At 31.3% G+C, this 27,174-nt stretch overlaps 2 protein-coding genes across 3 annotated transcripts; one reads left to right on the top strand and one right to left on the bottom strand.

Moving 5' to 3' along the window:
• Nucleotides 1–556: 556 nt before the first annotated feature.
• Nucleotides 557–20,198, bottom strand: LOC143057116 (uncharacterized). Its single transcript, XM_076230359.1, has 8 exons — nucleotides 20,089–20,198; nucleotides 15,106–15,871; nucleotides 14,057–14,242; nucleotides 10,669–11,007; nucleotides 9,777–9,885; nucleotides 7,577–7,803; nucleotides 3,307–3,433; nucleotides 557–1,957 (listed from the first exon to the last, which is right to left on the bottom strand). Exons 2-8 carry the CDS (start codon nucleotides 15,847–15,849, stop codon nucleotides 1,818–1,820), a joined length of 1,872 nt encoding a protein of 623 aa, XP_076086474.1. The 5' UTR covers nucleotides 15,850–15,871; nucleotides 20,089–20,198; the 3' UTR covers nucleotides 557–1,817.
• On the top strand, nucleotides 7,490–27,174 carry LOC143057117 (centrosomal protein 15-like). 2 transcript variants are annotated; one of them, XM_076230361.1, is made up of 5 exons: nucleotides 7,490–7,744; nucleotides 11,542–11,661; nucleotides 23,189–23,312; nucleotides 23,860–23,934; nucleotides 24,752–27,174. In XM_076230361.1, exons 2-5 carry the CDS (start codon nucleotides 11,651–11,653, stop codon nucleotides 24,893–24,895), a joined length of 354 nt encoding a protein of 117 aa, XP_076086476.1. In that variant the 5' UTR covers nucleotides 7,490–7,744; nucleotides 11,542–11,650; the 3' UTR covers nucleotides 24,896–27,174. The 2 variants fall into 2 exon arrangements, with proteins under 2 accessions (XP_076086476.1, XP_076086475.1); XM_076230360.1 differs by lacking the exons at nucleotides 7,490–7,744; nucleotides 11,542–11,661 and adding an exon at nucleotides 20,136–20,400.

Below are 27,174 nucleotides of genomic sequence, written 5' to 3' on the forward strand. Positions count from 1 at the left end.
TCTTCTTGACAATGAGCCTACTTTATGCTAAAAATCTAGCTTCTTAATAAATAAAAGAATATGTGGTATGAGTGCCAGAGAAACAACTCTCCATCCAAGTCACAATTTATAAAAGTAAACTATTATAGGACAAATTATGGTCTTTAACACAGTGGATTGCTCACATCGAACAGTAAGCTTTTAAGTTTTAAGTTGTCATAAAACTAAAAGTGTCATTAAGGCGTGGCTAAAAAAAATCTTTGAAGTCTTTCTTCCAATGCTTAACAATGTAATTTGCATGCTTAGCATGTTTTAGTTCTATTGAATTAATAGGACCAAATAAGCCCCAAAGTGTATCTTGTCTATTATTCACAACATTTAAAAACTAATACTAGTAGTACAGGTTAATTGTCAATTAAAGATCATATGGTGACCTCTGCACATCTATTTTGGTTTATTTAAATATGCTTATTCAGGTTGTCTTTTTGATCTAGCTTCCTCTTTTTAGAAGGCCGGCAAGAACTTTGAGAGTATCTTTCTGGGAGAGACTTGAGTGAGGCATAATAATAACATTCCAAACTTCTTACCACTGTTTTATTGCGTGGCATGAAAAATCACTCTCAAACTTTTTACATACTAGTAATAAGAAAATAAAAATAACAAACATACATGCAACAGAATGACCTGCATAATAAATTAAGTACTTCTGATAAATAGTTTGTAGAGCAAAAAAAAAGTTACAAAATTCTATCTTTCAACTGTTGTAATACATATATAATTATTAAGGCTGAAGATAAAACCAATGTTGCATATGTGATATGAGCTAAGTTATGCCAGTGCCATTATGAAACATATTATAAAATTATTCCTTGAGACTTGTTTAGCATTGTATGTTGTATGTAGAGATGAAAAATTATTACAATTTGATCATGCACCCACCACTTATACACAAAGAAGTAGATCATCAAGTAACTTGTTTTACTAGGTGTCTAGAAAGGAAGAAAATTGTGTGAAAAAAACGAAGTTATTACCTCTTACTTATTACTTATACAGGTAAGTGCATTCAATATAATCAATATCCACTTTACTTCTGTCTCCTTTTAAATAAGGATTTCTAAAAAATAATCTATAATAAGTAACTTCTTGTACATTTTCTGATTTAGAATGAAAAGACAAAAAAAAAACAAGGAAAATTTCTCTTTAGTATTAAACAGTTCTCTCTTTCAATATTTTACCGAAGTATATAAAGTTATAAATAACAACATAACATGGCTAGACCATTAATTTTCAATGAGATATACATCCTGCAGTATACAGCACAAAAATAAAAATTTCACAGAAATTAAACAAGCATATTTTTAAAAACGTAAAATTAGCCTGACAACTATATAGCAGTCATGCGGAAAATCTTTCTCAACCTTGTTAATAATGACATGATAACCTTTAGAACAGGTTTTAACAAGTTATTTTCTCACCATCATTTATACTATAAGAACTGTAAACATTTGTTAAGGTTTAAATTCAGTACTAAATTTCCTTAACTCATCTTCATCAGTTCTAACTACAATTCTGATAACATCTTAAAATGTTTTCAAATAAAGCTCCTCAATTGCTTTCCCTTTCCGACACTGCATATTCACCAATCATCAAAGGGACAACATTAAGAAGTTCGTCTCATCTAAATAAAATTTCCCACAATGCAGTGGTTCTGACTTTATCATGAATTGGTAAAATCCCTTCATCAATATATCTTATCATGTGTCTATTTTCGTTAATGATCTTGTTCTTTTTAACCTGAATCTGATGTAATAAATGACAGTTCCCACAATGCAATAGTTTCAGAATCTATCATCAAATGGGAATACTCCTTCAACAATGTATCTAATCATGTGTCTCTTTTCTTTGGTGATCTTATTCATTTCAGTCTGAGTCTGTAGCAAGAAGTTCATAGGTACCTGGTTTACACCCATGTAATATGCTGAAATTTAAAAAAAATAACAACTAATTAACAAAGGCACCAAATTTATGTGAGTGCAGTGGCAAATATGTCATGCATGTTCATTAATGATTCCTTTCACAGATTTGGCTATACTTTTTGGACCTTTTGAATTATAGCTCTTCATCTTTTATATAAGCTTTGGATTTCAAATATTTTGGCCACGAGCATCACTGAAGAGACATGTATTGTCGAAATGCGCATCTGGTGCAAGAAAATTGGTACCGTTAATTATATTTCATTACTCTTAAATTGTTACCCTGTGTTTTTGTGAGGGTTTTTAAAATGCTTAAGTGATGATAATTTCCAATGTTTTTTTAACAGTTTGTTTTAATGCTGTGCTGCTAAACCAATGTCCCAGTGAAGGGGTAGGATTGAGCCTTCATGAACACGTTAACCCCACCACATTCTTAATGTACCTGTCCAAAGTCAGTTATCTGTAATTCAGTGGTTTTGCTTGGTTGCTTTCCCTCATTTTTTGGGGTTTCCTTATATGTTTTGTTGGTTATTTCATTGGAATACAGTTTCAAATTTCATCATATCATGGCCTTTTACATCTGATTATACAATACAGGTTTTGCTCATTGTTAAAGGTCATACAGGTGAATATTTGTCTGATTGTCAATCATACCACAACTTTTTATAATCCAAAGTAAGAGAAGGGTTAAAGATTTAGAAAGGATATTCAAACTAATAAGCTAAAAACAACTGACAATGCCCTGTCAAAAAAGAAAAAAACAAGAATGTGTCCATAGTACACGGATGCCCCACTCCCACTATCATTTTCTATGTCCCCGTGAAATTGGGGTCAAAACTTTAATTTGGAATTAAAATTAGAAGGATCATATCATAGGGAACATGTGTACTAAGTTTCAAGTTGATGTAACTTTAACTTCATCAAAAACTACCTTGACTAAAAACTTTAACCTGAACTTTGCACTATCATTTTCTATGTTCAGTGGACCATGAAATTGGGGTCAAAACTATAATTTGGCATTAAAATGAGAAAGATCATATCATGGGGAACATGTGTATTAAGTTTCAAGTTGAATGGACTTCAGCTTCATCAAAAACTACCTCGACCAAAACTTAAACCGGACGGACGAACGGAGGCACAGACGGACGGACGGACGGACGGACGGACGGACGGAGGCACAGACCAGAAAACATAATGCCCCTCTACTATCGTAGGTGGGGTATAAAAACGATCAGAAGACATACAACATTATACAAAACTTAAAATAGAAATATAAAGACTGAGCAACTAGACCCTACCAAAAACTGGGGGTAATTCCAGGATCTCGGGAGAACTTTGAAAACTATCTACTTACTTTCGTCCTTACAACAGGTATAGAATGCTGTCCAAGCAGCTCCTGAGTATATCTCCCTGGGTAATGGAAACTCATGGGTCAGATACAGTAACTCTCCTAGAAAACTGTAAGCATGTCTGTATATATCCTGTAAATAATGATAAAACCAACACTTATTGACCATGCTTTACAGGTAAACAGAAAGGGGGAATTATAGATTGATCCAACAACCATTGACCATTGGTGCTTTCAGCGCAATTGGCTACATCATGTCAGCCAGTGTTTATTATTGGGAGGAGTAAAACAACCCTGCCATGTGTGGGTTTCAAACTCACAGCCTAAGTGTTGACAAGCTAGTGATGCAGTAGATTGATGATTGATTTTTGGTTGCGTAATGTAAAGTGGCAATTAATGTAGTAGTTGAACTACTTACACTGATAAGCCACCGAGTTGACTATAAGATCTTGGATTTACTAGTACTGCATATAATAAACCTTATTGTAGCATTATTTTGTGTAAACTGAGTGCAGGTTTAGTTAGATTCACATTCTATTCTATAGTTTGTTCCACATGACAGAGACTGTTGTTTTGACTCCTTTATTTCAAGGTCCAGGAATGAGAGTTTGAAGGTTATGCTAGTTCTTGTCAAGAGAAAATATGACACAGAATGTGTAATTATATTATGTGCCAGGAGTATATCAGTTCTTGCCATGAGAAAATTTTACAAAGGCATTGTCAAATAAGATGCAACTGCTTTTAGAAAAAAAGTCTTTATTCTAATATAAAATAAACCAAAGACAATAATGCAATACATTGTATTACATTGTAGTTAATATCTAATATCAGTCAATGAAGCATAAAATATAGGTCTCAGTGACCTTATTTTTTTATGACAGTTTGCTAAACTCTCCTAGAATAAATGTTCAAAGTAATATGGGTCAATGATATTGCAGAAAGTAAATTCAAATTTTCTATAAAGATTATTTTCAAGAATTGAGACCACACATAGAGATATTGCTTACACACAGATTTCTCAGTCACCTTCAAATAACACCACCTCGGTACCTTCATTACTTCATCAAAGGAGAACTGATTATTTGATCTTAGGGAAGAATACAACTCAAAGCTATCATAAATAACCACTGTCTATTCATTCTATGCCCTCTGGCAACATATCAAAGTCCACACTAATATATATGGCAAGGATTTTTCTTTTTTGTACATAAAGGGGGACATGGCTTTTCATTTGGAGTAAATAACAAGGCCATCATGGTTCTTCTGTGAATTCATTACCGTATAGCGGGTTATTTTCGCAGGGTGTAAAGTTTCGCCTATTTTCGCAGATAGAAGAAAATCGCCAAAATAAATTCTGCCAATTTAAACGTGTACATGCAAAGGTATTAATAAAGGTTATGAATTTGCCAAAATAATAACCACCAAAATATTTCGTATACCTTATTCAATGAAAATTGCGAAATTTCACACCCGCAAAAATAACCTGCTATACAGTATTATGAGTTGAATACATTTGTACCATATTTGGTTAATTTCATGATTATAGGTGAATTAAATTTAAAAGTACAATTTTTCTCTAGGCTTGTATGCAGACTTTAGCACAACCATGAAACTAAATAGCATTGTTATATCTTATTCACAAACATTAAACTGCTCCGCATGCAGGGGCGGATCCAGCCATTTTAAAAAGGGGGGGTTCCTAACCCAGGACAAAGGGGGGGGGGGGGGGGTTCCAATTACATGTCCCCATTCAAATGCATTGATCGTCCAAAAAAAGGGGGGGTTCCAACCCCCGGAACCCCCCCTCTAGATCCGCGCCTGGCATGTGGCACCTTGTTGATATTGTTGGTATCTCATTGATTTTTTTTTAATATACATACAAGTATGAATATCAATATTCATAATATTGCACCTGCAATTTGAAATCTATCTTCTGAATTTTAACTTTCATGTTTTATCGTTAAAAAAAACAAAAACATGCAATTGTTTAAAAAGTTTTAATATTTCAGTTATGTTTAAAATTGACGATTTCAAAAGCTGAAGGACTTTTACCTATAGACTACAGATTAAAACTTTGCATATTTGTGTGGAACATTTTGCTCCCAATTTATCAAATGTACTTTTGAGAATATTTGTTTGTCATTACTAATTCACAGGTGAAGAAACGATGACTTAAAGTCACGTAATTGTCTTGTTAACCACACAGGAAGCGACGTCTAGGTGTCAATTAAAGAGGATATGATTACCAAATATGTTTGGACAAATTTGATATTATTCTAATACCTTAAGCTATTCAATATAACATAATCAGATATTTTTTAATTGATTTTTTTTTATTATTTCTTTTGTTAAATTCTTTGAAATGATCATCATGTTCACAGATCTAGATAGATATTTTTGATCAGGACAATACATGAATGCTTATCAGAACCACATTCTACCAAAATACTATTAGTACATATATGAAGCTCTTGATGGTGTTTAAAAGGGGGAGAATAAAAAAATTGCAAAAAAATAAAATTAATTAATAGAGAAAAACAAGAAAAACTATTAAGGAATAGGGAATAATGGAGCACAAAAAGATTAAATATCTGTGAAAAATAAAAGAATTAGGTAATACGTGTGTATAGTACTGATTACAGACATGAACCATTTATGGATTAAAGAAATCATAAATATTACAGACTTATTTAATAATAATATAATTTTAGTGAGAATTTTTAGCATGTTTAGCATACATGCATAAGAGTTATTTTTGAGGATGTAAAAAGAAAAATATTAGAAATGAAGGATCCCTCATTCAGACCCTCCTAAATCAAATCTGGCCGTTTAACATCTGACATAATACATCTCATATTAGACAAGGAAGTTAAAATCAGCCAATCAAAACATTCCTGACAAATAATTATGTTTAAACAAGTATAGACACATTTCAACTTAAGGCATTCATACAACACGATTTATTTTTATTCTTTTAACCCAACCTTAGTGAGTAATTTTGTTCTATGAATGACTCTGTCATAATACATGTACCAGATTGTGGTATTTAAGGAATCCTAGAAAGAATCAATCATAATATCGTAATTTTTTTCCAAAATTTTTGACATTTTTCGTGAAATAAATGACTTGGATTTCACTATTTTCAAGGCATCAGCATTCAAAGCAACACCAAAACTAGCTGACCAATGCCATATTTAAAAGGTTAAACTTGATATTTTTTTTACGAATAAATTTGGGGCTAATTTTAAAGTGTCACAATGTTAATATCAAATTATTTCCTAAATACACATGGTGAATGGTAAAGGTACTATACACACCCCTGACTTTCAATCCAATTTGTACGGGTTTTCCCCTATGAGAGGCATTAACCTTACACTTAAAATCGTCAATCGTATGACCTACTTTAGAGTGCACCCTCAAAAAGGCATTTCAAGGAGATAAAATACTTATAACGCAATAATCACAAATATACTCATTCAAAAACAAAAAACTTCATGCCATGTATAACAGTATGGATAGGGATCCTTCATTGCTGCATTATTTAACATTTTAGATCACTTTTCTGTACTCATAATCTGTTTTACCCTTATGCATTACCAGTATTCATTATATTTCAGCACCTCATTATCCTTTAGTATACTTTTGGCTATATTTCTTGATTCTTTATATTAATGGCCCTTTATTTTGGCATTTTTGGCCCTTTATTCTCTATTATGTAAACCCCATTTAGACCCTTATCTGTAAGAGAGGCATTAGGTCTTCATGAAGATTTGGAAACCTTGCTACGAATGAATGTAATGACAGATATTTAACACAGTAGTAAATGAGCCCCTGGCAAAGAAATAACCTGTACTATATTGAACTTAAGACAGGAGGGGAATGTTTTCATGACAAGCACCTAAGGTAAAAATAGTCAAGTGTAATTCCCTTCAAAAGTGTGAAGAAAGTTGTAAAGTTATGGTGGCATAATCTTTTACTACAGACATTAAGTCTTTTTCTGATGTTCAAATATGAAAATTTCACATGAAAACTTGAAATGTCACAGTTCATGGGTACTTCCCTGTAAAACAGGTATTTTGTAATTTGCAATTGGTATACATAAAAATAGATAAATCCAGGGTATCACATTTTCCCATCAAAATTTTGGTAACAGTCATATTAATATCTTAATGAATTTTTTTTCAGAAAAATAAGTTATGGTCTGAGCCTATAAATAAGGGACTAGAAGTATTGCTAAGGTTCTTTTAAGAGCAAAAAATTACATTCTATGACTTACCTGAAACCATGAACCAATGGACACACATCTCGGTGTAGGTCTGAGAGGAATTTGTTGGTAGTGCTTCTCATTAGGTCTACCGAGTGCTAAAGCCGCCAATGCTAGGAATTCTTTGTCAATGATATGAAGATTTCTACCCCAGTTCTGTAGAAGGAAGTACCTCAGCAGGTATACTATAAAACCATTCTTTCTACCATATCTGTCAAACCATACTACATCTTTACCAGCTGCCAAAAAAAAAGCTGTTGTTTGGTAGCTGTCTGACTTTGTGTACCAGTATATACCTCATATCTAGCTATAGCCAATCATTTAAAAATATTAACTTTTTTTAAATACCAATCAAATTGCCTATTGGGTATCAAAGTTGATCTCCTACACTCCTTAAAAAGATATTGATTATCAGATTCGATAATTTGCAGCAATTAAGATTCAATTAAAATAGTTTGGTACATGCACAAAAGTGGTATTTGTGAAACACAATATAGGTTATTTCTTCTTTATAATAACATAAAATACATATATGCTAGGGGAATTAACTCTTGTTTTTCAAAATTGGACATAAGACTTGCTTTTTCAATTATTTCTATAAAAAGCTTCATATTTGAATTGCTTGAATTGTATCAGATGAACCTTATGAAGGTCAGAAATTTAAGCAGATTTATTTTTTATCTACTGTAACCTCTATTTAAGCAATAGGTGTCGACATCTATTATTCAAATTTGTTTAGAAATTTGTTTATGTTGCTGTTTTGATATACCATTATATAAAGTAACCATACCTCTAGATGTCTTTATTGTATCATTGGGTTGCTGTCTCATCTCTTTTTATCAAAAGATAAACTACTAAAACTTTTCTAAACAATCTTACTATTTTCAGTTAATTTTTAAATGTCTTCTGAAATAGTTATTATATGTCTTAGAAATTTAAAGTCATAAGAAACGAGTGACCGGTGAAAAATAATGTTCTTCCAATTCTTGAACCAATGCATACAAACATCATAAACTTAGTCTTCTGTGCTCGAATTTATCATTTTTTTCGTGTAAATTTCGTATAATTGTCAATTTTTTTTTCAATCGGTCAGTGTTGTTGTGAAAATATAGCAGGTAATTAAAGTTCGTGTCTTGAAGCCGAAGTTTAACGATTGTCACCTGTTTGTCAACAATTGACGAAAAATAAACAAAAAAGCATGGAAATTGAGCACGTGTTTAACATGTAAATTCAGATAATAGTTTATTTTAAGGACATCCATGCGTATTGTGGTCACCGGATTTTTACGAGATGGGTCACACTGAGGTCACCTTGCATACGGAAAATATCTCGGGGGAATTGCTTGCTGGAAGGAAGCTATTCAAATAAAGTAAACTTCTTCTAAATATGAATAAATTAAAGAATTTTCTTCAGAAAAAAGTATATGTACATAAGTTTTATAATGAAAACTATCCATTGAGTTATTAAAATCATATGCATTATTTTTTTTTGATTTGAGGTTTCTTATGACTTTAAAATTGAAAAAAAAAGTGAAATAACATATAAAATGTAAGGTTTTAACCAGAACACCGGAAATATTTTAGTCCAGCCTTAACATCTTTTATTTGTATTTAGTTTTTTTTTAATGTTTGGGATTTTGTGTACCTGAAGAGATACTTGTATTCTTAAACAATGTTTTAATCTCAAAACTCTTTCAAATTGAAATACATGTCTGAGGGATAGTTTTGTACGGGGGGGTCTCTTCCTATATAAAGGTATATACATATGTGCCGCTGGAATGGGTCCCTTTTTTGATCCGTCAAATATATCAATGGGGTGCAATTTTAACGAGGAAATATATCAATAGGTAGTGTTTTTGATGTATAATAAGATTGTATATGCATATAGGTACTATTTGAGCTGATAAATATATGAATGGGTTATGATTTCGCTGTGAAATATATGTATAGGTAGGGATTTCACAATTATTCAATATATGAATGGGGGGTGTATTTAAAATCCCAGCTGCACACCTGTACCCAAAATCCCATGTTGAGACCCCCCCGTGACATTTTGAAAACCTTTAAGTTGCAGATGCCATTTGCATTGTATCTAAATATAAGAACAAAAGGAAAAAGAGGTCCAACATGATCAATTGTGTAAATGTATTTTATTTTAGGTTTGAGTATCAAAAATGCTGATATTTCTGTATCCCTGTTTGTATTTTACTCACGTTCCTCTTGATGAGACATGACATGATGAAAATGTTTCAGGTTCCAGAATATCTTATCTTGTTGTATTTTATGTATAACAGGGAGGTCAGGATCATCTGATGCCATTATCTAAAATGTAAAATAGAAGTTTAGTATTTTTTATTTGAAATTTGAAATTTTGAATACTTGTTTTAAAATTAAGGCTATTCCATTTAAAAATAATTTTCAATATTTTCTTTACTTACAAGCATGTACATGATTTTCTCTCTCTACTAAGCCTCACTTCTTTCATTAAAAACTTAATCATTCAACAGGTAAAATTTCCATCAAATTTGAGCAAAAAGCTATATCCTCTGTTTTGTGATGTCAATGTCCATGGACCAAACTTGAAAAATTTTGTTTTTTTTGTTAACACATTTTCTTTAAGATTTTGTTATGTATCGCTAAAAGAGTTAATAAATACAAGTATTTCAATTTATTGAATTAGGAAACAAGAACAGTGCTCTTATAAAAATCTTTATGAGGGTCCTTCATTTCATTCTTAAATTTTTTATACCATTTGTCTCTTTTTTCTATCTATTTTGTCCATTTTTCTGTACTTCCTCTATTTTAATAACCAGTTATTCTTTATTCTTTAGTTTTTATTCTATTATTCTTTAATTATTTTCACCAATTATACTGCACATTTTAGTAATTTTCCTCTATTCTATTGACCCCCAATCAGACCCTCATGTTAAAAATTTGCTTCAATTATAAAATCTTATGGTCAGTTTTGAACCTTTACTTGTGAAGCTGTCTTGTATACAAAAACTCAAACATGCAACTAAATGAAGGCCTGAGAAAAGTTCTCACTCAGAGGGGTTTGATTTAAAGGGGAGTAACCTATTACAAAAAAAAAACACAACTACTTACTCCAGCAGCCTTAAAAGGCTCCCACGGATTTCTCCCATGTTCATTAACCAGACATTCCTGCCTTGGAAGAACTATGCGATAAATTCTACCTCTTAATTCTGCCAATGAGACTTCAACACAAGGCCATCCTTGAGAGTTGTCTTCAAGACACATCCTATGCCAGTAAAAGTTATTATGCATAGCCATGATGTTTGATGGAAGTGTACCATTAATTATTCTCTCTCCAATCAGCTGTGAAAAGTAACCTTTCTGTGGAGGTTTTACTGTATTTTCTGGGTAGGATAATGTATAGAAATTACGACTATGCTGGACAGCATTACAAAACTGAGGATTATGTCTCTGAAAAAAAAAAAAATATTTAAGTAAAAAACATTTTAAAGATCAAGCAAATCAGTATGAATGTATTTATTAAAGTTGAGCTTACATGTGTTTCTATTTTGTAAACAATCACACATGAGTGTGTGTCCGCATAGTGGTCATCTATTGGTGTTTATATAAGATAAACAGGTTTATGTTTAAAATATATGATATTTCGGATTGGTCAATATTTGTCGCATTGGGTAAATATATTGTAAATAGCACAGGATTTTTAAAACGCGAATAGTTTTCTTGTTAAAGTTAGTTAAGATATATTGTCATTCGACGCTCGTATACTGTTCAGAGAAGTGCAGTTTATTAGTTTATTTTAGGTAAAGACCCTCCTCCCCCCCCCCCCCCCCCCCCCCAGTTGTATGCTTGTATTTATGAAATATTTTATGCATAGATAGATAGATATTAATACTACCAGTATGACATTGTTTGGTTGATCATGAAGACCTATAATATATAGGTATATGTATATATGATTTCTCATTATGATTTTCTATTTTGTAGGCTGGCGTGTACTACGCAGCGGTGATCTGGTATCTGATGACATCAGGACTCAAATTTTCTTTTTAATAAAATTTTCACAGTAAGCTACACATGCTGCCGAGCTATTCCTATGAAACAAATGTTTGTTTATATTTTAAATACTTTATATTCGTTTGAGGAAATGAATTAGAATATAATGAAGATTATACAAGGATAGCTCTGAAAAAAACCTTATGAATTCAACTACTGGATTATATTAAATTTTTCATGTCACATTTTAAGAACTTTCATTGTTCATCATATGTGTTTTTTTAAGAGCAACAATCTATAGTAAACTCAACCAAATATTGCAGAGTTATTATTCAAAGGGTAGATATACATTTCAGTTCATGTGATGGATTTTGTCATTTCACATTTCAGCCTGGCCCTTTATGGTGCAGAGCTAGAGCCAACTCCTGTCTTATTATTTAAATTGTAAAAAATATTAAATTCAAAAGATTTACTTAATTTTTCTAAAGTATCGTTTGTTTAATTATTATGATGATATGCATTTCTACTCTGCCACAGGATAGGCATAGGAGACCTAGAAGTTTTGACCACCAATAGGGTCCTTATGGCACATAGTTCTAAAAAGTTCAACTACTATGATAAAAAGCATGTCAGTTTTACTGACAGTAAAATCTTTCAAATGAAGTTTAATACAGAAATGCAGTGTTTTCAGGACTTTTCTTTCAAATAATTTTTCATTCAACATGTTCAAAAAAATAAAATAAAAAATTTTGTTTTTTCTGTAAAATTTGATTTACAATGGGAGATAACTCAAAATTTTATAATAAATAATTTATACTGTAAATTGTTTTATTTTGTAAAATTGTAAATCTCTCACTTAGTGTTTATTTCTAGTGTTGTCAACGGTTAACCGGTTAACCGTTCGAACGACCGAATACCGAATACCAAAATCGCTAACCGGTTAACCTGACTTTTTTCAATTTTGTTAGATTTGATATATTTGTATAGAAATCATTAAATAGTTATGTTTTATTTAAAAAATGTCGTCGTGTTAATATATTAGACAGATCAATTATCCAGTATATTGATTGTTATTGTTCATCCTAAAAACATAAAATTAATTAGAACTTGTCTCTCAGCTTGGGGCAGGATCTTAAAGAAACATAATTAGTTTACATGTTTTTTTAACAGTAACTTTAAATCAGTAATGCCATTAAATTTTATGATTTACTTCATAAGTTCGTTTTTTCATCTATTTTTGTGTAGACCTACATCTAAATGTGCAGCCTCCGTCGTGCAAGGCGTAGTCTTACTTGAAACGAATTGCTTACTAAAAATTGTGAAATACAAACCAAAGTGAATGTTCTCAATGAATACGTGATAGTACGAGTAACATGCTTAAAGAAACAAGCAAACAAAGCAAAGAAACAGGTCGTACGGTGACTTATAGTTGTTAATGTCTGTGTCATTTTGGTCTCTTGTGGAAAATTGTCTCATTGGCAATCATACCACATCTTCTTTTTTATAATTAATCATTTCAAATTGAAACACTCCACATTATTTTCGGAGACAACAAGAGAAAAGAAAAGAATAATCGGTTTCAGACATATTCAATCCTACGAGATATAGAAGTTTTATTTTATTTTTCAATCTTAAGTTGGTACAGACGCAATAGTTGATACGGTGCATCTGATTATTAAAGATCAAACATCGCCAGGAATCCTCAAAGCAAGCCGTATAATGCCAAAAGGACAATATTAAATTTTAAAAGCGTAAATTTATGACTAGGATGAAAGGTTGTCAAATTGACACTCATACTACATCTTATATCTATGTGTAGGGTACTATTGATAAGGCTTTCAAACCCCAATCTGAACTATACCGGTTAACCGGTTAATCGGTCGAATGATTGTCCGAGTAACCGGTTAGGCAAAAGTGTACGATTTGACAACACTATTTATTTCTATAACATTTGTATAAAGTTTCTATTCTTTTAATCATGATTTACCAATATAATTATATAAACAAAAATTCTGAGAATTTTACTCATCATGTACAAATGATGTACAAAATGTATGGTGAAAACAAACAAACTGACATGTATCCATTTTTTTATAAGATTGAAATGTACATAATAAAAATTAAAATAAGAAAAAATCTATCATTTGTATTTATTCTCCATTCAAAATAATATTACTAAAAGGATACTACATGTATGTAACCATTGTAACAAAAGTTAAAAAAAAAAAGTGAATTGCACATACTGCAGATTCTTTATTTCCATGTGTACCAATTTTTGTTGAATGAGAAAAAATTGTATTGTGTGAATATTTTATTTCATGGTTTCGTCAAAGTCTGCATACAAGTCTATAAAAAATTACAAATTTGTTTAAAAAAAAAATTGTGGTTCACCTTTACCCAAAATTCTATGCAGTTTGAAAACCCATGAACAATAAGGAGCCAAAAGTTAATGTAAGGCGATTTTATTTATAGTTTTAAACGTATTTAGCATGTAAACTTTTCTTACCATTGCATTATCAAGAACAGGGTGATGATCAGCACTTCTATAATGCCATAACCAACCTGCTATGGTCTGAATATTAGGGTGTCCCCGGATGTCTAGCTGTGCCTGAAGTCCATTATGCATGAATGGTCCTGTAAAATCGTTACCAGCAACAACTGCCAATTCAACCAATAAATGATAATTTTTAAACTGAAAAATATATAATTAATAAATAAACAAGAATGTGCCCCATCCGCACTATCATTTTCTATGTTCAGTTGATCGTGAAAATGGGATAAAATCTCTAATTTGGCATTAAAATTAGAAAGATCATATCATAGGGAACATGTTTACTAAGTTTCAAGTTGATCAGACTTCAACTTCATCAAAAACTACATCGACCAATAACTTTAACTGAAATGGGACAGATGGACGAACACATGAACAGATTGACGCACAGACCAGAAGACATAATGCCCATAAATGGGGCTTAAAAATAGTATAAAGAACAGTTTTTTTACAAATATTCATTGTTTCCTCAATAGGAGGAGGGGCCTTGTTGGCTGAGGGATTTAAGTGGGTCAGGAGGTGTAATTGATTTCCATGATGATAGCTGGTAATGGTAACGTTTTCTTCTGTAGCTCAGTCCATATTTTGAACTTGGACATATGTCTGACAATGTACAATGATGTATGATGGGTCATTTCGAAGACGATACATTTTCACATATATGGTAAAATTTTCTAAGTACCATGTTAGATTCATTTTTCTGTAAACTAGCACACCCTGAAAATCTTTTTATGATACAGCTTTGAGTTGTAAAAAATAACCTTTTCACACAAAAAGTTAATTGGAAATTTTTATACTTAGAATACATTTAATAACTCCAATCATCTATAAATGTTCAACGTTATTTTGAGTTGTGGGTATACATGGTATAAACAATAGAATTATCAATAGTTTTTTTAATTCTGAATTCAAATGGCTAATCATGCTAATGGAAAATATACTTTGTAAGCACAATTCGTTCTTTTTTTTGTTATAATTAAAAACAATTTTAAATATAAAAATACCTTTAACATTTCCATCACCTTTGCAGGTCTTATGACTCCTACCATAAGTCTCTGTGGCCGTTCTGGTAAATCTCCTGGATATCCTAATTTCATATCATGGTATTGATCAAATAGTTCTAATGGAATAAAACAAGAGTCTTTAAAGATACAAAAGTCAGAATCATTAGATAATATTGCATATGCCTTAGACCTATCTTTTAAAGCTTTAGCAATAACATAGTCAGCTTCCCCAGCTATTGCATGAATTATTGAACATCCTAGCTGTTTTAATGTGTGAAATATCTCAATTTCAAGCAGTACTGGTCGTACTAATATATCTTCTGGCAGATCTTGAATAAATGTCACTCCACGACAAACGTCCATTATTTGATTTAACTTTTCAACATCTGCATACTGCCTTTTCATCCATGTATCAATTTTTTGTCTTGTCGTCTCTGTACAAGTCCCTTTTGCACCATCAACATAAAATAAAAGAGTGATATCAAGCGTTTGTAAGTCTTTTACAAATTTTGTAATATAAGCTTCCAAAGTTCTATACTCTCCTCCACAGATTCTTAAAAACTCATTATTACGATACTGCTGTAAACCGTACCAGAATTTGTAAATAAGAAACTGCTGAAATGCATAATAATCCACTAAAATCTCAATTCCATTTCTCTCTCTTGCGACTTCAATTAGGTCAACCTCCTCTACACATTCATCCTGTCTTCTCAAACATGTGGATAAAAGTCCTCTTACACCCATTGATGTTTAAATTTCTATTGATCTGAAAGTATAAAAAATATTCTCAGCATGAACCAGTGTTCTCAAATATTCTCAGCATGAACCAGTGTTCTCAAATATACTCAATTGATACTGTAAAATCATCATGATCCTCATTCTAATAAAACTTGGTTCTCTGCACATGCCCCTTATTTTTGTGATAGATGTGCCTTGATGTGCCTAGGTTAATTCCCCTTAATTTGGACAGATTAATTATGTAGTATTTAAATGTTTATTTTAAGTTAAATTTGATATACATTGTAAACATCGGAAGATAAAAGTAAGGATTGTTAATTTTACAGTTTTAGTATTTAACTTTTGATGATTATACGACCGCAAAAATTGAAAAATTTTTGGTCGTATATTGGTATCACGTTGGCGTCGTTGTCATCCGAAGACATTTAGTTTTTGCACTCTAACTTTAGCATGTTTAGTAGAAGTAAACAGAAATCTATGAAATTTAAACACAAGGTTTATGACCATAAAAGGAAGGTTGGGATTGATTTTGGGTGTTTTGGTCCCAACAGTTTAGGAATTAAGGGCCAAAAAGGGCCCAAATAAGCATTTTTCTTGATTTTCGCACAATAACTTTAGTATAAGTTAATAGACATCTATGAAATTTTAACATATTAAGGTTTATGACCACAAAAGGAAGGTTTGGATTGATTTTGGGAGTTTTGGTCCCAACGAATTAGGGGCCAAAAGGGTCCAAAATTAAACTTTTTCATCAAAAAATGAATTATTGGGGTTCTTTGATATGCCAAATCTAACTGTGTATTCGGATTTTTAATATTTGGGCCCGGTTATCAAATTGGTCTACATTAAGGTCCAAAGGGTCCAAAATAAAACTTAGCTTGATTTTACCAACAATCAAATTCTTGGGGCTCTTTGATATGCTGAATCTAAACATGTACTTAGATTTTTTATTATGGGCCCAGTTTTCAAGCTGGTCCAAATCAGGGTCCAAAATTATTATATTAAGTATTGTGCAATAGCAAGAAATTTTCAATTGCACAGTATTCCGCAATAGCAGGAAATCTTCAATTGCACAGTATTGTGCAACAGCAAAAAATTTTCAATTGCACAGTATTGCACAATAGCAAGAAATCTTCAATTGCACAGTATTGCACAATAGCAAGAAATATTTAATTGCACAATATTGCGCAATAGCAAGAAATTTTCAATTGCACAGTTTTGCGCAATAGCAAGAAATATTCAATTGCACAGTATTGTGCCGTTTTCAAATTGGTCTACATTGAGGTCCAAAGGGTCAAAATTTAAACTTTGTTTGATTTCAACAAAAATTAAATATATGGGGTTCTTCAATATGCTGAATCTAACCATGTATTTAGATTTTTAATATTTGGGCCCGGTTATCAAATTGGTCCACATTGAGGTCTAAAGGGTCTAAAATTGAACATTGTTTGATTTCATCAAAAATTTAATTCTTGGGGTTCTATGATCTGCTGAATCTAACCATGTATTTAGATTTTGGATATTGGACCATAATAGGTAAATGTCCAATTTAAAAAATTTAAGTTTTTAAGTTTAAGTTCTTAGACCACATTCATTCTGTGTCAGAAACCTATGTTGTGTCAACTATTTAATCACAATCCAAATTCAGAGCTGTATCAAGCTTAAATGTTGTGTCCATACTTGCCCCAACTGTTCAGGGTTTGACCTCTGTGGTCGTATAAAGCTGCGCCCTGGGGAGCATCTGGTTTTATAATGTTTTAAGAATATTCATTTATTCATCTTTTGTTCATTACCTTTTATGTTAAAGTTGTCCTGATTAATGACAAGTTTAGGATTTTAAGTATTATTGAGTCGAAGTCGGCCTTGCACAGGCCTCCAAATACTCGCCGGAACTAAAATAGTACCACTCGAGTCTAGAGTTAGCCACCACTTCGGTGCAGTTCGCCAGAGTTAGTCACCCCTTCTACATTTTTCTAGGTGCAACTTTTACTTCTTTAAAAACACAATGCGAAGCAAATTTGCTTTACTTTTAAGACTAACTCTGGGAACACTATTTTCATTTTACATTTTAAACTCTTCATTTTTAAACTTCATTTAAGAAAGTTTTCTGACTCTTGTTTATCCGACTTTGTTTAAATTCATGCAAATATTGTACATTTGTGAATAAAATATAGTTTCATTTGATTCATTGTCTGTTGTTCAGCCATAATCTGATATCAGGTATCCCGATGGTCAAATAGGGCAAAGTACTGGCCACTACACGTCCTGGGATGTGTCGTCATCGACGCCCTCCGTTACATTTTGGTTGGGTTGTTTATCATGTCACCCACAGGAAATGAGCAACATATAACATATATGATCAACCAAACGAAAAGAAGTCCCTGACTCTGAATAACATTCTTCAATCTTCAATCTTTGTCGTGATGACAGAGTAATCTCTCTTGTAAATTATCCTCTCTTGTAAGATAATTATCACAAATGTAGTTTCTCCTTTGTACTTATATATTGTAGGTGGCGCTTTAAAAATATTATAGAATTATTGTATGAAGTGAAATAAATTTAAAAAATGGTTTATTAGGTTATTGAAATGGCATGAACAATTAAAAATATAAAAAAATTAAAGAAATTTGTATCAAATTATCCACTAAAACGGTTTGTTTCCTCTATGTACTCCGCTAATAGTTGATTCAATGATTGATATTTTCTGCATTTGGCAAATTGATTGTTAATAAATTGTCTAGATCTGTTAAAATTTGTCCTGTTATGAAGTATATTTGATGAAATAATTTGTCTCTGGCATCTGAATACAGGCCACATTCAAAAAGGTAGTGTTGTACATTTGGTTGGGTTGTTTAGGCCAACTAAAATTAATTAGTAGATTTTCATCCAAATTTTTGAAAATAATGGGGCGGGTGGGAGGATTTTATTTTTTAAATTTTATTTCATATGAAACCCTTTTGTGACGAGTTCTTCATATATGCAAGTGTAATAATAAGCTTATATCATGTATACACAAGTATGAGGAATCTTACATAATATTTCAAATCCGGCTTTAAAAACTTAACAACAAAAACGTGTATGAAATACTCTCTTCAGTTAGACTACATACACAAAATGTATTTGGGTTTCTAAACAATGGTTTGTATTACCATAAAATGAAGCAAATGCATTGGTATGCAACACAATTATTATGAGTACAGAATAAAATGAAAACTCAGTGTTGAAAATAATAGGGTTTGTACTTAAGATGAAAATATAATTATCATGTAAAACATGAACTTAATAAATAAAAAAAAAATGTTGTTTAATGCGTCTTTTTGGGTGTATTGGGACATTTGCTGTTTGTCAACATAAAAAGCCAGCCATGGGTAAAATCAAATGGCTTGCATAAATAAAATGCGTATGATAGTCGACTTTTTAAATTCAATAAACGGTCATAAATCTGACAAGTTCGTGCTTGTGTTTCAATATCTATAATTCAGTCATGTTTTCTGTATCAATGGTTTCCACGAATCTTGTGCTTTGGGTATCATTTACAGTTTAAATTTCCTGAGACAAATTCATTGCATAAATAAAAAAGTCCGCAGTTTTCTAATCACAGTAATTTGTGACATACCGCGATTTGCAGTCTTGGAAACAGCGTTTTTCTCGTAACACCAATATTTCATGTCATTCTCGTTATCAACCTTTACTCTCGGAAGATGATGTTGTCATCATAGAGCAGCGGAAAGGTCGACTTAATCATTTTGGTTAGATTTACTCGAGGTACAAAACCGAAATTTGAAACAGGAAGCATTTAATGAAACGAAATTTTAACGGTTACCGGTAACGGGAATGAACAAAATCCGGAAATCGTAAATTTTATAAAATAAAAAATTCGGGGCGGGGCGATTTCAGAGGGGCAGGCGGGGATGAAAATCTATCAATTAATTTTAATTGGCCTTATCATGTCATCAATAATAACATTAACAGGACCTGTCTTTTGTGTTTATAGAACTTAATTTGTTCTCGTCCTGAACATGCATGTAATATTTGCAACTGGATTTTAAGGAAACCAGAAATCAATCAAATAATTGTCTATGTCATATGAAGCACTAAAGATCATTAGCACGATTAGATTCATTGGCATGGGAGATAACCCCATGTCATTTGTTTACAAATGTTTCATTTTATTTTCGTCATTGCTTTTCATGTTAGAAGTTCAATATACCACTTTCTATATGAGTTAAATTAAAAATAGTGCACCTGCTACCTCTGCAACGCTTGTCAACACACAAATAATGCACAGGTAGGTTATTATGCAGTTGATTTACAGACAGCCTTCAACCACTAGACCGGTGAACTCTTCAATAAAGAAGATCGAAAAAGAGTAAGGCGTCTCGGACAACCGAGTTAGTATGCAGAGTAAAAAATAAAAATCGGTGCTTTGAAGCGATGCTACTGATTTCAAAAAATGAAAGTGATGACATTAAATAGCTCGGCTGAAAATGTGTACCATGATAGGCTGAATGAATGGACAAAAAGAGAAATACAGCTGAGTCGTCTTCATGAAGAACTGCAAGTTTCTGTTGTTGTTGTCATATAATTATAAATAATTAAGCTCTGAATTTCTTTATGCAAATCATGTATATAATATTCTCTGATCTATCAAATAATTAATTCAATTCTTTATTCTTGCAAACCTGATATATCATCAATATTTCATCAGAAACATATATATATCACAGGCACTAGACGTTCTGTCAATAGCATGAAAATATTGGCAATGGGAAGAAAATAGTGTCCATATATATAATATAGAGAAGGCTTCCAATGTCTATATTATATATATGGACACTATTTTCTTCCCATTGCCAATATTTTCATGCTATTGACAGAACGTCTAGTGCCTGTGTATATACATGTATATATGAACACACATTTATTTCTAAAAAAACAGTTGTTGGCATGACACGGGTTATGTTCTTCTCATATATTTTATGATAGTATGATACTAAACCCCTAACGGGAGGGATTGTACCTGATATTCATATGATGAAGACATAATCTTTCAATCAGTTTAATTGAGGTCTGGAGCTGGCATGTCAGTTAACTGCTAGTAGTCTGTTGTTATTTATGTATTATTGTCATTTTATTTATTTTCTTTTGTTACATCTTTTGATATCAGACTCGGACTTCTCTTGAACTGAATTTTAATGTGCGTATTGTTATTCTTTTACTTTTCTACATTGGCTAGAGGTATAGGGGGAGGGTTGAGATCTCATAAACATGTTTAACCCCGCCGCAATTTTGCGCCTGTCCCAAGTCAGGAGCCTCTGGCCTTTGTTAGTCTTGTATGATTTTAAATTTTAGTTTCTTGTGTATAATTCGGAGTTTAGTATGACGTCCATTATCACTGTACTATTATGCATATTTTAGGGGCCAGCTGAAGGACACCTACGGGTGCGGGAATTCTCGCTACATTGAAGACCCATTGGTTGCCTTCGGCTGTTGTTTGCTCTATGGTCGGGTGGTTGTCGCTTTGACATATTCACCATTTCCTTTCTCAATTTTATGTACACATTAATGTATGTTTATATTGCAACGTAAACCACAGGCACTTGTTTCTATCCAAATGTTGGAAGGTCGACTATCCATATAAATAGAATTTATATTTATATGGATTATAGTCGAGAATTTATATGGATAGTCGACCTTCCAATGGATAGAAAACAAGTGCCTGTGACGTAAACGTGTTTTCGTGTGTATTTCATATTGTGTCTCATGAAGTAATACCCCGCTAGCTCAGCCGTTTCAATAAATTCTCACTACAGATCAAAAGTGAACACATTTATTTAGGTTATCGTTTGATCTCCTCTAGAAAGGTATCAGGTCCGTTCACTCCCAAAGTCCCAATACATGTATACCCTACGCATTCGCCCACTTCACATTCGCCCCATTCATGTAGGCTTTTTGCTCACATTGTAGCCTATACATTCGCAATTAAATTGTATTCAAATTCCAGTTGAGTTATTACATATTTTTTAAATATGTACATGTACATGTGTACATGTTAATACCAAAATACTTATATTTTCCTGAATAAAAATTAGGGAATTATTATATTGAAATGTATTTTTTCATTAATCATTGATGATAAATTATTAAAAGTTAATTATGTATCGTTGTGTTATATGTTTTCGTATCATTCATATTCAATCAGTCTCGATTGCGCTCACATACATTTTGATGTGTTTCCGGTTTCTATATTTGGAACAACAACAACACTACAACGTGACGAATGTCAAACATATCCAAGCCCCTTTAAAGATGCAAGAACAAATTTAATCAAACTTATTTGTCCAGCCATTCTTATTTTATGTTAAAATACATGTATGCATCACTACAAAATTTCTAAAGGGTAATACATATATATAATACTGCTATGCCTTCTGCTTGTCAGACACCAGATCTTCAAGTTTCATGACTGTCACGTGATTTTGGTCGTACTTATTACAAACCATTTTTAGTATTGACTATTAAATATTAAATTTTTTTTTTTATTCAAGCAATCACCAGAACGACAATTAACTTCCAAAGAACTCATTTCTGTATTTAATAATCATTTTCAGAACGTGAACTGATTTAATTTTTACTTCATACAAAAACATATATGAATTGATGTCATTGTATGACATACGAAAATCGCAAAGTAATCGGAAACATTAAAAAATCAAAGTAACCCTGACTAAAAAATCTAGATGCCTAAAAACATTTGACAGAACATGCTTTTAAATTTGAGTACTGGCGTGAATAGAAACACAGCAGTGAAAACAGTAGGCAGTGAAAATTGTTATTATTAAAGTCACATAATGAAATCATATCACACGAGGATATGATTACTGCTAACTGGTATTTACACAGCTAAACTTGTTATTATTGTTAAGTGTTTGAAAATCATGATTGTTGTTATAACTAGCTTTGGTGTAAATACTGCAAGTAGGTAGCTTGGTATGATAAACGACATATTCAACACAAAAAAACATTTTCAGAATAAGTAAAGAAGTAACATCTTTTAAAACTCCTAGGCTATGGTAATTTTTTTATGCATTTTAGAAATTACTTTATATATATCTGTCCCATTTACATGTATTTGACCATTAATCTTTTAAACATAAATCAGAACTCTGCTGTATTACCACGCATTAGACTATATAATAATGATGAAGCAAAATAATTTTATTTAGACATCTCCAAGGGGAGATAATTGAACTTATCATCATAGCATGCTTCTCATTTGTGAATTAACTCCTTAACAGTAATGTACACCTTAAGTATAATTTTATTTAAATATTTCTCTTTATAGTGTTGCCAAGAGGGAGACTCTTGTTCATTATTCTATGACATATGTAGAAAGTCAGCTTGCCAGACGTCAGAATGTGAAAACCCATGTGAATACAGCTACAATTAGAAACACAGCGTTGTTGGAGGTAGATATCTTTTTATATTATAGACTAAATAAAGTTGCAGATATGATATAGATGATATTTATATATATATAAATATTGAAATACAAATAAAGTTTATATAAAACCATGAATAGTAAAACAATAATTCACATACATGTAGTAGACATTGTCGAGTAAAAACACAACTTTTGAGAAATATTGGCCCTTCTTCCTGATAAAGCCACAGACCTACATATAACCCAGGTCAGTAAAACACATTTCAATCAAAGGTCCAGAAATGGTCATATTAATTTGCCAGTCATGACCTAAATTAAAAGATCAGTAAATTTTCCCTTAATTTCCTAAAAACGGAAGCCCTAGGTGGCATTACTTATTTTTTTTACAAAAATTCATCTTTTGCTGGAAAGACATATGTACAAAAAAACACCTACACATGTATCATTATACATTGTAACATATTTTTAATTGAAGTATGCATAGTTCAAATGACTTTTTCTGTTTTAACCTTTCACACAAAATGTCTATATTTCTAATATATCAGGGAACAATAATCAGATATTTGTTACAGGATTTGGAAAGCACAGAAGATCGACTTTATCAGGAAGCTTGTAATCCACCTAGCCCTAGACTAACTACATTACAGGTAAAATTCAGAGCTTATAACACTTGTTTTATGTATGCAAATGACTACAAATTCAAATGACATTATAAAGAACAGATTATGCATGGCATGTTATGATTTTTAAGTATTTTTAAAAATGTTCACAAGTTTTTTCCATTATAGTGGTGTTTTCAGGTCATTTTGGTGCCCTTAATATTTCGGCAGACTTTTTAATACCCCCTCCCTTTTCATTATAGGTTATTAAGTTATTAAGTTTTAGTGTTACATTTGTCTGTAATTTGTAAGCAATTGACAAAATCAAAAGCTCAAACACATCAAATGAATGGATAACAATATATATCTGACTTGGTACTGGCATTTTCTTATGTAGAAAATGTTGGATTAAACCTGGTTTTATTGGTAACTAAACCTTTCACTTGTAAGACAGTCACATAAAATTCCATTATATTAACAAGTATATTTCAATATATATTTGGATATTGGAAAAAGTTCAAACTGTTACTGTAGATATATATTTTAATGTTCTATTGGTGTGCTTGTGTTTGAAGCTACACTATACATTTATTTGGCATAACGTAGGTCATCTGTTTTCAAAAACGGATAGTATTTTACTAAAACTTGATAAACTTTTCATTTTAGGACAAATATTGGTCAATTGGGTAAGGAGTGTGAAGAGCGACTTATTTCACAAAAAATCTCACAAGTTAAAATACATGTGATTCATGAACATTTTAGTATATTTTACAATTAGTTTCAGTTAAAAGATTTTGTGTGAATAAAGTGTATGACTCCTAATTCAATTTACAAATAATATAGCAGCTTTGCCTATTCATTGTAGAACAATTATTGGTCAATGGTGAAGAGTCTGAAACCACTGTGGGAACAAAGTCTTCAAAAGAAAACCAGCTTGTCATCGTCAAAGAAAACAACAGGAAAACAGAAACCTTCCAAGCCTAAGAGGGTTTGGAAGAGATCAAAGTAGACATAGTATATATGTAGCTTATTTAATACATATTGTAAATTGTAATGTATATTTAAATAAATGTAATAGATGTTGTGGTATACAGTTAATATATACATGTAGTTTATAATATGTAAATGTAGATGTAATACGCTAACGTGAAATGCCTTATAGGTGTGTATATTCCATACAAAGTGTTCAGTGGTTGTGTTGTAAGATAAGAAAAATGAAGAAATTAAAAACTTAACTTAAAAAAGAAATAGAAATTTGAAAAAGATTTTTTATACAGTCAAATTTTTTTATTGCATTTAATATTTACGCAATAACATTTGGCATTTATTTATTTTTTACTAATCTACTTTATAAGATTTTTACATTTGTCTTATAGTATGCAAGGAGCACATTTTCACAAACTTGGCCTAAAATACAGTTATTTTGTAGTGCATTTCTTTTAGAATTTCTTTTAGACAATAAATTCAAATTAAAAAGATTTTTACAGTGTACTGCACTACTACTAGAGACAAATAATATCAAAATAATAAATAAAGTCTACCAGCTATAACTCAAAAGATTGACAATTCTATGTAAGGGGGGTCTAAAAGTTCAGTTTGACAGCTTCAGAATTACTAATTTTTGACCTTTTTTAACTAAACCAAATCACTACTTAACATAAATTATCAGCACCCAGAATTATTATCCCCTTACTTAATATTTCGCTCATAAGACATAAAGAAATAGACGATAACTGTGTCCTTTGGACCACCTGTGATATTTCAAAATGTAGAAATGTTGTAAGGGAGATAACTCACGAATTTTAATAAAATGATGTTATAATTCTTAGATTTTTTGAAACTAATAGTATTGCTATATATCATCTTTTTATTAATAAGAATAATACATTTAGTGAAATTTCTATCATTTGTTTAAGATGTATGAATCTTTAATACCAAACAAATTTTATTTTATTGAACCCAAATTTGAACGAGTACTCTAATATGGAAACTATATTTAATACCTGTGAAAAAGGGTTAAGTACTTATTTTTTATGTTACTTTTTGGTGTTCAAATATACACATTTCAAGAATATTGGAAACACAATGAAAGCCTCTGTCTGAAAGGAAATGCACTTGTACAAATGTTGTAAAATAAGGAAACCATTTTGGATTCACTAGTACATGTATATTGATTTTTCTGAAAATTGGAAAAATATTCATTATATTCCACATCATTAGAGTCATATAGATAATTTATAGACTTGAAACAGAACATATCAGCAATTTATACTAAATATAAATACTCATTTAGAGTTCAAATTGTAAATTATACGTTTATTTGTATTATTTTTTACATGTATGTATTTTATATACTCAGAGTTGTATACTGCCCAAGCAATTTGTCTTCAATTAATTTATACATGTATTATTGTATGTTATACCTTATTTTATACCTCATGTAAGTTTCTATAGTTATATTTGTTCTCTTTGTAAATTGCATATACTTAAATTTTTGGTACAATTGATTAAAATTGTGTCTTTTTTTCACTAAATATCTTATGAAAAAAACCCACCTTTTAAGTCATAAACATTTCTGCACTGCTAACGATCAATTTTATTTATAAGATCATTTTGTGAAAAAGAGCCCCTAGATGTTAAGAAAAAAACAATTGGTTTATCTATTTGTGATCTTGATATTACAAGACAATAAAATTCACTACAAGAATCGCAATATTGTTGATGTCATACAGTAATAAGGAAAATATTTACTTTTTCTAGTTGAACAATACATTTATGTTAGGTGAAGAATATCATTGGCGTTCAAAACATATTTTTATTCCCCATTTATGGGCATTATGTTTTCTGGTCTGTGCGTCAATCCGTCCATTCCTCCATCCATTCGTCTGTCCCTCCATCCCACTTGAGGTTAAATTTTTGGGCGAGGTAGTTTATGATGAAGTTGAAGTCCAATCAACTTGAAACTTAGTAAACATGTTCCCTATGATACGAAATTTCTAATTTTAATGCCAAATTAAAGGTTTTATCCCATTTTCACGGTCCACTGAACATAGAAAATGATAGTACAGAGATCTGTGTACTTGGGACACATTCTTGTTTCATTATACTACCTGTAGTTGCCAGCAAGATTATCATATTATATTGCATTTTATTGTATAATGCATTTATGTTTGCAATTTATGTAATACTTATATTTTGCATTTAACTAGAATTATTTTAAACCAATTTAATTTTGTTCTAAATTATTTTTGGGGTTTCCATTAGCAAATCAAGGACCTTGAAAGGACA

The sequence above is a fragment of the Mytilus galloprovincialis genome, chromosome 13, assembly GCF_965363235.1.
Source record: "Mytilus galloprovincialis chromosome 13, xbMytGall1.hap1.1, whole genome shotgun sequence".
Classification (NCBI taxonomy): Eukaryota; Metazoa; Mollusca; class Bivalvia; order Mytilida; family Mytilidae; genus Mytilus; species Mytilus galloprovincialis.

What these genes read in the sequence shown, in the direction of transcription:
- LOC143057117 (XM_076230360.1), top strand. Translation starts at nt 20,297, where the DNA reads ATGAAAGTGATGACATTAAATAGCTCGGCTGAAAATGTGTACCATGAT. An exon ending in AGTCGTCTTCATGAAGAACT is followed by an intron (nt 20,401 to 23,188) that starts GCAAGTTTCTGT and finishes TTCTCTTTATAG; the next exon opens with TGTTGCCAAGAGGGAGACTC. An exon ending in CTAGACTAACTACATTACAG is followed by an intron (nt 23,935 to 24,751) that starts GTAAAATTCAGA and finishes TATTCATTGTAG; the next exon opens with AACAATTATTGGTCAATGGT.
- LOC143057116 (XM_076230359.1), bottom strand. Translation starts at nt 15,849, where the DNA reads ATGGGTGTAAGAGGACTTTTATCCACATGTTTGAGAAGACAGGATGAA. An exon ending in CATGTCTCATCAAGAGGAAC is followed by an intron (nt 7,804 to 9,776) that starts GTGAGTAAAATA and finishes TTTTTTTGGCAG; the next exon opens with CTGGTAAAGATGTAGTATGG. An exon ending in TACCTGTTGTAAGGACGAAA is followed by an intron (nt 1,958 to 3,306) that starts GTAAGTAGATAG and finishes TTTAAATTTCAG; the next exon opens with CATATTACATGGGTGTAAAC.